At 51.2% G+C, this 10,269-nt stretch overlaps 1 protein-coding gene across 1 annotated transcript; it reads right to left on the reverse strand.

Annotated features, from left to right (window-relative positions):
- Positions 1-376: 376 nt before the first annotated feature.
- BCDIN3D (BCDIN3 domain containing RNA methyltransferase) lies at positions 377-9,463 on the reverse strand. Its single transcript, XM_056560434.1, has 2 exons — positions 9,025-9,463; positions 377-1,480 (listed from the first exon to the last, which is right to left on the reverse strand). Exons 1-2 carry the CDS (start codon positions 9,289-9,291, stop codon positions 908-910), a joined length of 840 nt encoding a protein of 279 aa, XP_056416409.1. The 5' UTR covers positions 9,292-9,463; the 3' UTR covers positions 377-907.
- Positions 9,464-10,269: the final 806 nt, after the last annotated feature.

Here is a 10,269-nt window from a genome sequence, read left to right on the forward strand (position 1 = left end):
TGTTAGGCTTAGATTACACTTGGCGTTTTTGTAAAGGAAAAAAAAAAAAGAGAAAAAAAAAAAACACCACACAGTCCAGCAATGCCAATCCACATATAAACTAACCTACAAAAAGGATTGGTCACACCAATATCAGAAAAGTGAATCTTTATTAATAATTCAAAAAGTGAGTACAAAAAAGCCCTCCCATTAAAATAACCCACCCTTAAAAACACACACATTCCAAAAACAACAGGAGGAGACCCTCCTTGGATATACCAACAGTACACTCGATGTATGGCATTATTTTTAGGGTTAAAGCCCCCCCCCCCTCCCTCCCACACTGAAAGAAAAATGACTATAAACTAAAACACACTATTTTTGAAAAAAAAAAAAAAAGCCATAAAAACTGCATTTTGGAAGTGTGCAAAATGAGGGGTTGTGTAATCCAAGCGTAAAATATGCAACTTTGGGTCCTTTTAATATGAATTCCACTGTAACAAAGAGAAAAAAACTAAATGGTGCATGTGGAGAATACCATTTAGGTAGGGGTAAACAGATGTACACCAACCAATTTGTCCATATTTGCAGTTTAGTGACCATACAAAAACAAGGTCCCATCTGTTAGCAAACAGTACCCCTTTCAGAGGTCTGGGGATATTACAGGACCTCCATCAGGAACACGGTTCCCATTAGCAGGAGTCCTGCAGGACCAGCTCTTGAGTGGAAATCTTTGGTGAGTTCCCACACTTTTTTCCCTAGGACCTCTGACCTCCATGTAAGGGCATATGCTGCCACTACATTGAATACCACAACTGGTAAGCTAACCATACAAGGTGGCTGTGTATCTGCACTGCAGACTAAAGTACAGGATACAGAGAGCTGAAAAGAGCGCAACAGCAAATAAAAATGCGCAAAAAAAAACACGCTAAACAGAAAGCTCTGTGGGTCTTCTAATTTTAAAAAGCAAAAGACTTCTGTCCCAACTAGTTGTTCCAAAGCGATGAATGAGCTCCGAGCTGCCATCTTTGGTCATGATCTCCGTTATTTCCTTTTCCATGTCCCCACGGATGGATAGAGTATGGAAGTGGTCGAAGTCCTGTCTGCCCAGCTTACGCAGCCGTCTGGCCGCTGACCGATAACACTTCCAGGGCTGCGGCTCGATCAGCAAATAGTCACAGAGTGTTTTTAGCCGATTAAGAAAGTCAGTGAGGCCATTGTCACCATGATTTAAGTGAATCCACATTGTTATAGACATACAGAATCCAATATGAAAAGAGGACCGGCCAAACCTTTCCAAAAAATTGCACAAAGTGCCCAACGATGAGACATCAGTAATGTCCAGAGTAGAGAACGTGATGGCATCAGTGTAAGGGTTGGCAATCTGAGCTCTAGTGATCAGATCAGGGTCAATATCACAGCACATGAAGTGGACATATTTTAGGGGTTCTGAACATCCCTCTGGTTGCAGGAGATGGTTATACAGAGCAATACTCAACTCCTGCAAAAGAAAAAAAAAGTGGTAAAAATTCTAAACCTGCTCTATAGAGTAATTCACTGGACAAATAGTAACATCAGGGAAACTGGGGCAGTTACCATGAAAAACATAGCATGATCTCACTGCGGGGAGACTACAGCTCCTTTTATGCCACAGTCCTGTGCTGGGAGACGAACTGGGAACAAATACCAGCTGCACATGCACTGACTATGTAGAAGAACACAGACATACAGCTTTACTTCTTACCCATATATGCCCACTGGTCACATAGACAAACGTACAGCTGGTAAAATAAGTATTGAACGGGTCACCATTTTCTCACTAAATCTATATACAGTTGTCCCTCAACATATGATGGTAATTGGTTCCGGGAGGACCATCATATCTTGAAACCATCATATGTTGAGTACATATCTCTATGCAAAACTGGTAATTGGTTCCTGAGTCCATGAAATTTCAACCAGGTGCCAGGCCCGAGGTGGGGGCTTTGGGCCAGGCCAGTGGATTTGTGGTGCGCTTAAGAGAGGGGGGTTACAGCTACCGCTGCCATGGGGTGAGGGGTTAACTTGACCCTTCACCCCATGGCAGTGGCAGTTTTATCGCTGCGGCTGCGTGAGGTGTTAACCCCTCACCCCATGACAGCGGCGGCGTTAACCCCTCACCCCGCGGCAGCGATAACACTGCCGCTGCCATGGGGTGAGGGGTTAACGCCGCCGCTGCCATGGCGTGAGGGGTTAACGCCGCCGCTGCCATGCAAATGAGCACTCACCAGCTCAGTGTCTTCCTCTCCAGGCGGCGCTCCTCGAATGAGGCGCAGGCCGGCAACGTCATTGTCATGTGACAATACATTTGTCACATGACAGAGATGGATTCGCGCGCCGCAAGGAGGCTGCACCGGCACCACGGGGGTTAGCTGCTCCGGCATGCATCGGTATTTAAACCTGCTTAATAGCCCAGCGGTAGTCCGGTAGCAGCTGCGGCAGCCAGCGCTACCGGACGACCGCAAATTTTAATGATGACCCCGACAAAAAGTATCTTATGTCGATACTGCTTTCAACATACAATGGGCTCTGAGAGGCCATCGTATGTTGAAAATAACGTATGTCGAGGCCATCACATCTCGAGGGATTACTGTACATAAAACTGTGTGTGTGTGTATGTATGTATGTGTGTTCCAGCATCACGTCCAAACGGCTAAAGATATTAACATGAAACTTGGCACACATGTTACTTATATGTCAACAACAATCATAGGATAGATGATTTAACCCCTAACTACCCCCATTTGTGAGGGTCTTTTTTTTTAAAGTCCTATGCCAATCAATGGGAAATGTATGTTCCCACATAAGTTCGGTACGGCTGGAGATATTTCAATAATACCCGGTACACATATTACCTATATGTCAAATAAAATATATGATAGTTGAATTAACCCTTACCTACACCCATATATAAAAGATGGGTTTTTGTTTCATGTCCCATGCATGTATATGGGACTTCCAGTACCTTACTCCACAAGCTCCGCTCTGCATCTCTTGGTGAATGTGTCAATCCGGCTTGCAAGCCACACCCCATGTCACAAAGAGACACCCACATTTTAAGCCACACCCCTATTATCTACCCTTTTTGTGGATCGGTCTGGCTTGCAAATCACTGCCAGTCCCACAAAGCCACGTCCCCTTCTATTTTCAGCTTACTATATCTTCATCACAAATCAATCCCACAGGAGGTCGGGACAGGAGGTCAGGATATGGGGTCGAGATATGATGACAGGATATGAGGATGGGATATGAGGTTGAGATATGAGGACGGGATATGGAATTGGGATATGACAACAATATATGAGGATGGGATATGATGTCAAAAGCTTCCTCCTTTGTTTATTTTCCTCCCCAACAAGGATTAGGAAGGAAAAACCGGGCAACGCCGGGTACTCTGCTAGTATATTTCTAAAGATGCCATTAACATGAACTTGTCACCAGATGTTGGTAACAATCCAAGTAATCCATACATATAAATAAGCCAAATTAAATATTCAGAAATAAAAAAAAGTTATATGTAAAAGGACACTGGGAAAAACACATTTAACACATGAAGAAAGGAAGGTGCAAAAAGGCATGAAAAGGTATCATTGCCAAGGTGTCACAAGACACATGTCATGATGGGTAAAAGCAAAGAGCTGTCTCTAGACCATCACAACCTGACTGTTGAAAAGCATAGCAATGGCGTTGGTTGCAGGCGCATTTCTAAGCTTCTGAATGTTCCAGTGAGAACTGTTGGGTCCATAGTAAAGAAGTGGAAAGACTATCATTTCACCATACATTTGCCTCTACCAGATGCTCCTCACAAGGAGTGAAAGAGGAGTGAAAAGAATAGTCAGAAGAGTTGGTCAAGAGCCAAGGACACTTGTGAAAAGCTTCATAAAGATCTGGAATAAGAATACAGGGGAAGATTTATAAAAATAAAAAAAATAAAAAAAAGAAACGAAACCGTGTAGAGGGAAAGTTGCCCAGTTGCCCATAGCAACCAATCATATTGCTTCTTTACATTATTAGAGGCCTTTTTAAAAATGAAAGAAGCGATCTGATTGGTTGTTATGGGCCACTTAGCAACTTTTCCTCTGAACAGGTTTTGATAAATCTCCCCCTATATGTATAGAGTGCATGCTAGAAAGAGAATTGAGTTAGCAGTCACATCCAGGCCCTGGTGCATGTGGCAGCTCATTGACCCCTTCACCACTTTTAGGGTATGTTCCCACATACCACTTACGCAGTGACCTGTCAATTCTTTCTGCGGAGATTAGAATCTGGATTGTTTCCACCGTTGAAATTCCGCCATGTGCGCAGTGCAGCAGAATTCCATTAAAAACAATGGGACTTTGCTGCCAAAGAATTTCCAAGCAAAATTTTTCTGCCAGATTCCGCTTGAAAATTCTGCAATGTAAACAAGGCATGGACAAATAGGTGAGGGCTGGCTAGGTGATTGCCATCCATGGCATGTGCAGTAGTGGCATATGCTATGGATAACATGTGATCTCAAGTATGGATAGATGAAAGCGGTGGGGGGTACAAAGAAGATCCAGTACAGCGTCCTTTACTGTTGCCTACTCACATTCAGTACATGCCAGGCTGTACAGTGCCCCCTGCTGTGCCCTCCTCACAAAGTACATGCCAGGCTATACAGCACCCCCTACTGTGCCCTCCTCAAACTCATGACATTCCAGGCTGTACAGCGCCCCTTGCTGTGCCGTCCTTAGACTCAGTACATGCTAGGCTGTACAGTGCCCTCCTCACATTCATGACATGCCAGGCTGTACAGCGCCCCCTGCTGTGCCCTCCTAACACTCAGTACATGCGAGGCTCTACAGCGCCCCCTGTTGTGCCCTCCTCACACTCAGTACATGCCAGGCTCTACAGCGCCCCCTGCTGTGCCCTACTCACACAGTACATGCCAGGCTGTACAGCGCCCCCTACTGTGCCCTCCTCAAACTCAGTACATGCCAGGCTGTACAGCGCCCCCTGCTGTGCCCTATTCACATTCAGTACATAATAGGCTCTACAGCGCCCCCTGTTGTGCCCTCCTCACACAGTACATGGCAGGCTCTACAGCACCCCCTGCTGTGCCCTCCTCACACAGTACATGCCAGGCTGTACAGCTCCCCGTACTGTGCCCTCCTCACACTCAGTACATGCCAGGATGTACAGCGCCCCTTGCTGTGCCCTCCTCAAACTCAGTACATGCCAGGCTGTACAGCGCCCCCTGCTGTGCCCTCCTCACACACAGTACATGCCAGGCTGTTCAGTGCCCCTTGCTGTGCCCTGCTCACACTAAGTATATGCCAGGCTGTACAGTGCCCCCTGCTGTGCCCTCCTCACATTCATGACATGCCAGGCAGTACAGCGCCCCCTGCTGTGCCCTCCTAACACTCAGTGCATGCGAGGCTCTACAGCATTCCCTGCTGTGCCCTACTCACATTCAGTACATAATAGGCTCTACAGCGCTGCCTGTTGTGCCCTCCTCAAACTCAGAACATGCCAGGCTGTACAGCGCCCCTTGCTGTGCCCTCCTCACACTCAGTACATGCCAGGCAGTACAGCGCCCCCTGCTGTGCCCTCCTCACACTCAGTACATGCCAGGCTCTACAGCGCCCCCTGCTGTGCCCTCCTCATACTCATGACATTCCAGGCTGTACAGCACCCCCTGCTGTGCCCTCCTAACACTCAGTACATGCGAGGCTCTACAGCATCCCTTGCTGTGCCCTCCTCACACTCAGTACATGCCAGGCTGTACAGCACCCCCTGCTGTGCCCTCCTCCCACTCATGACACGTCAGACTGTACAGCGCCCCCTGCTGTGCCCTACTCACACTCAGTACATGTTAGGCTGTACAGTGCCCCCTGCTGTGCCCTCCTCACACTCATGACATTCCAGGCTGTACAGCGCCCCTTGCTGTGCCCTCCTCACACTCAGTACATGCCAGGCTGTACAGTGCCCCCTGCTGTGCCCTCCTCACACACAGTACATGCCAGGCTGTACAGCGCCCCCTGCTGTGCCCTCCTCCCACTCATGACACGTCAGACTGTACAGCGCCCCCTGCTGTGCCCTACTCACACTCAGTACATGTTAGGCTGTACAGTGCCCCCTGCTGTGCCCTCCTCACACTCAGTACATGCCAGGCTGTACAGCACCCCCTACTGTGCCCTCCTCACACTCAGTACATGCCAGGCTGTACAGCGCCACCTGCTGTGCCCTCCGCACACTCATGACATGCCAGGTTGTACAGCGCCCCCTGCTGTGCCCTACTCACACTCAGTACATGCCAGGCTGTGCAGTGCCCCCTGCTGTGCCCTCCTTACACACAGTACATGCCAGGCTGTTCAGTGCCCCCTGCTGTGCCCTCCTCACACACAGTACATGCCAGGCTGTACAGTGCCCCATGCTGTGCCCTCCTCACATTCAGTACATGCTAGGCTGTATAGTGCCCCCTACTGTGCCCTCCTCACATTCATGACATGCCAGGCTGTACCGTGCCCCCTGCTGTGCCCTCCTCACACTCAGTACATGCAAGGCTCTACAGCATCCCCTGCTGTGCCCTCCTCACACTCGTACATGCCAGGCTCTACAGCGCCCCCTGCTGTGCCCTCCTCACACTCAGTACATGCTAGGCTGTACAGTGCCCCCTGCTGTGCCCTCCTCACACTCAGTTCATGCTAGGCTCTACAGCGCCCCCTGCTGTGCACTCCTCACACTCAGTACATGCTATGCTCTACAGCGCCCCCTGCTGTGCCCTCCTTACACTCAGTGCATGTCAGGCTGTACAGCGCCCCCTGCTGTGCCCTCCTCACACTCAGTACATGCTAGGCTCTACAGCGCCCCCTGCTGTGCACTCCTCACACTCAGTGTTTGCCAGGCTGTACAGCGCCCCCTGCTGTGCTCTCCACAAAATCTGTGCAAATACTGCCGTACAGCGCCTGCTGCTGTGCCTTCCTCACACTCAGTACATGCTAGGCTCTACAGCACCCACTGCTGTGCCCTCACACTCAGTACATGCCAGGCTCTACAGTGCCCTCTGCTGTGCCCTTCTCACAATCTGTGCAAATGCAGCTGTACAGCGCCCCCTGCTGTGCCCTCCTCACACTCAGTGCTTACCAGGCTGTACAGCACCCCCTGCTGTGCACTCCTCACACTCAGTACATGCCAGGCTCTACAGCGCCCCCTGCTGTGCCCTCCTCACACTCAGTGCTTACCAGGCTGTAAAGCGCCCCCTGCTGTGCCCTCCTCACATTCAGTACATGCTAGGCTCTACAGCGCCCCCTGCTGTGCACTCCTCACACTCAGTACATGCAAGGATCTACAGCACCGCCTGCTGTGCCCTCCTTATATTCAGTGCATGCCAGGCTGTACAGCACCCTCTGCTGTGCCCTCCTTATATTCAGTGCATGTCAGGCTGTACAGTGCCCCCTGCTGTGGCCTACTCACACTCATTACATGCCAAACTGTACAGCGTCCCCTGCTGTGGCCTACTCACACTCATTACATGCCAAACTGTACAGCGTCCCCTGCTGTGCCTTACTCACATTCAGTACATAATAGGCTCTACAGCGCCCACTGTTGTGCCCTCCTCAAACTCAGTGCTTACCAGGCTGTAAAGCGCCCCCTGCTGTGCCCTCCTCACATTCAGTACATGCTAGGCTCTACAGCGCCCCCTGCTGTGCACTCCTCACACTCAGTGCATGCCAGGCTGTACAGCACCCCCTGCTGTGCCCTCCTTACATTCAGTGTATGTCAGGCTGTACAGCGCCCCATGCTGTGGCCTCCTCACACTCAGTACATGCTAGGCTCTACAGCGCCCCCTGCTGTGGCCTCCTCACACTCAGTACATGCCAGGCTGTACAGCGCCCCCTGCTGTGCCCTCCTCACACTCATTACATGCCAAACTGTACAGCGTCCCCTGCTGTGCCTTACTCACATTCAGTACATAATAGGCTCTACTGCGCCCCCTGTTGTGCCCTCCTCAAACTCAGTAAGCTAGGCTGTACAGTGCCCCCAGCTGTGCCCTCCTCAAATTCAGTACATGCCAGGCTGTACAATGCCCCCTGCTGTGCCCTCCTAACACTCAGTCCATTCCAAGCTGTACAGCGCCCCCTGCTGTGCCCTCCTAACATTCATGACATGCCAGGCTGTACAGCACCCCCTGCTGTGCCCTCCTCACATTCATGACATGCCAGGCTGTACAGTGCCCCCTGCTGTGCCCTCCTTACACTCATGACATGCCAAACTATACAGCACCCACTGTTGTGCCCTCCTTACACTCAGTTCATGCCAGGCTGTACAGCACCCTCTGCTGTACCCTCCTCACAATCTGTGCAAATGCTGCCATACAGAGCCCCCTGCTGTGCCCTCCTCACACTCAGGTCATGCTAGGCTCTACAGCGCCCCCTGCTGTGCACTCCTCACACTCAGTGCTTTCCAGGCTGTACAGCGCCACCTGCTGTGCCCTCCTCATACTCAGTGCTTGCCAGGCTCTACAGCACCCACTGCTGTGCCCTCACACTCAGTACATGCCAGGCTGTACAGCGCCCCCTGCTGTGCCCTCCTTACATTCAGTACATGCCAGGCTGTACAGCGCCCCCCTAATGTGCACTCCTCACACTTAGTGCATGCTAGGCTCTACAGCACACCCCTTTTGTGCCCTCCTTACACTCCGTGCTTGCCAGTCTGTACAGCGCCCCCTGGTGTGCCCTCCTCACACTCAGTACATGTTAGGCTGTACAGTGCCCCCTGCTGTGCCCTCCTCACGCTCAGTACATGTTAGGCTGTACAGTGCCCCCTGCTGTGCCCTCCTCACACTCAGTACGTTAGGCTGTACAGTGCCCCCTGCTGTGCCCTCCTCACACTCAGTACATGTTAGGCTGTACAGTGCCCCCTGCTGTGCCCTCCTCGCACTCAGTACATGCCAGGCTGTACAGCGCCCCCTACTGTGCCCTCCTCACAATCTGTGCAAATGCTGCCGTACAGCGCCCCCTGCTGTACCCTTTTCACACTTACTCCCGTGTTACAGCCCACATCCAGCGCCAGCAGCGCCTCCTGTTCTCCGCCATGTTTCTCCAAAAGCTCCAGCAGCAGTCCTGGGGGCAGGAGGCTTGTGCGGGCCTCAGGCGGATGAAAGGTGTAGTAGTTCCGGAAGTTTCCATACTGAGCTGCTCCTGGTTCTTCCCGGTGGTCGGTCTCGGAATCGTCCATCTTCACTACAAATGTTTCTGGCTGAACACAGTTAGTTACTTGGTTCACAGCACACTTCCAGTCCGCAGCCATCTTGCTGCTCCCCACACATGAGTTCTGAGGTAGCCGCCATGTTTGTACACCTCATGATGCTTGCATGCTGCTAAGATCTCAGGATATGTCTGCTAATGATTGAAGGGGCTGTACACCCAGAAGCATTCCGGGTTATGGTGGTGTGGAGGACATCAAAATCGTCATCACCCATGCTGCCTTGCTCCCAGTTCCTGTCCCTCCTGCCCTCCCCTCCCCAGTAATTATAATAACATACGCCCCTCACTGCCGCCCTATGTGCAAACCCACCCCCAGCATCTACATGTCCCTCCTCCATTCCCCGCACACTGCACCGGTGTATGTGAGCACACGCTGCTTTCATAGCTACATCCCTTATGCCTGAGCAGCAGCGTGTCGGACTTACAAAGAAGCAGAATGGCAATAAATGTGTTTTCTCCCCCCCCCCCCCCCCTTCCCCCTATTGTGCAAAAGAATAGAATAAAATGTATCCATCCACGGTGCCTTCAAGTTTTTCATAACTACAAGTCCCAGCATCCCTATTCAGTGCATACTGGTAGTTGTATTTTTGCAACAGCTGGAGGCATCCTAGTTGAGAAACATTCATATTGCTTGTCATTCAGAGTGCCTCCAGCTGTTGCAAAACAACAACTCCCAGCATGCACTTGTCTGTGCAGGCTAGGAGTTGTAGTTTCACACTCAGAATATGCCAGGCAGTACAGCGCCCCCTGCTGTGCCCTCCTCACACTCAGTACATGCAAGGCTGTACAGTTCCCCCTGCTGTGTCCTCCCCACACTCAGTACATGCTAGTCTCTACAGCGCCCCCCCCTGCTGTGCACTCCGCACAGTCAGTAGACGCCAGGCTGTCCAGCACGCCCTGCTGAGCCCTCCTCACACTCAGTACATGCTGGCTCTACAGCACCCCCTGCTGTGCACTCCGCACACTCAGTACATGCTAGGCTCTACAGCACCACCTGCTGTGCACTCCTCACACTCAGTAC

This window comes from Hyla sarda, chromosome 2 (assembly GCF_029499605.1).
Source record: "Hyla sarda isolate aHylSar1 chromosome 2, aHylSar1.hap1, whole genome shotgun sequence".
Classification (NCBI taxonomy): domain Eukaryota; kingdom Metazoa; phylum Chordata; class Amphibia; order Anura; family Hylidae; genus Hyla; species Hyla sarda.

What these genes read in the sequence shown, in the direction of transcription:
- BCDIN3D (XM_056560434.1), bottom strand. Translation starts at nt 9,291, where the DNA reads ATGGCTGCGGACTGGAAGTGTGCTGTGAACCAAGTAACTAACTGTGTT. An exon ending in ATGTGGGCTGTAACACGGGA is followed by an intron (nt 1,481 to 9,024) that starts GTAAGTGTGAAA and finishes TTTCTTTTGCAG; the next exon opens with GAGTTGAGTATTGCTCTGTA.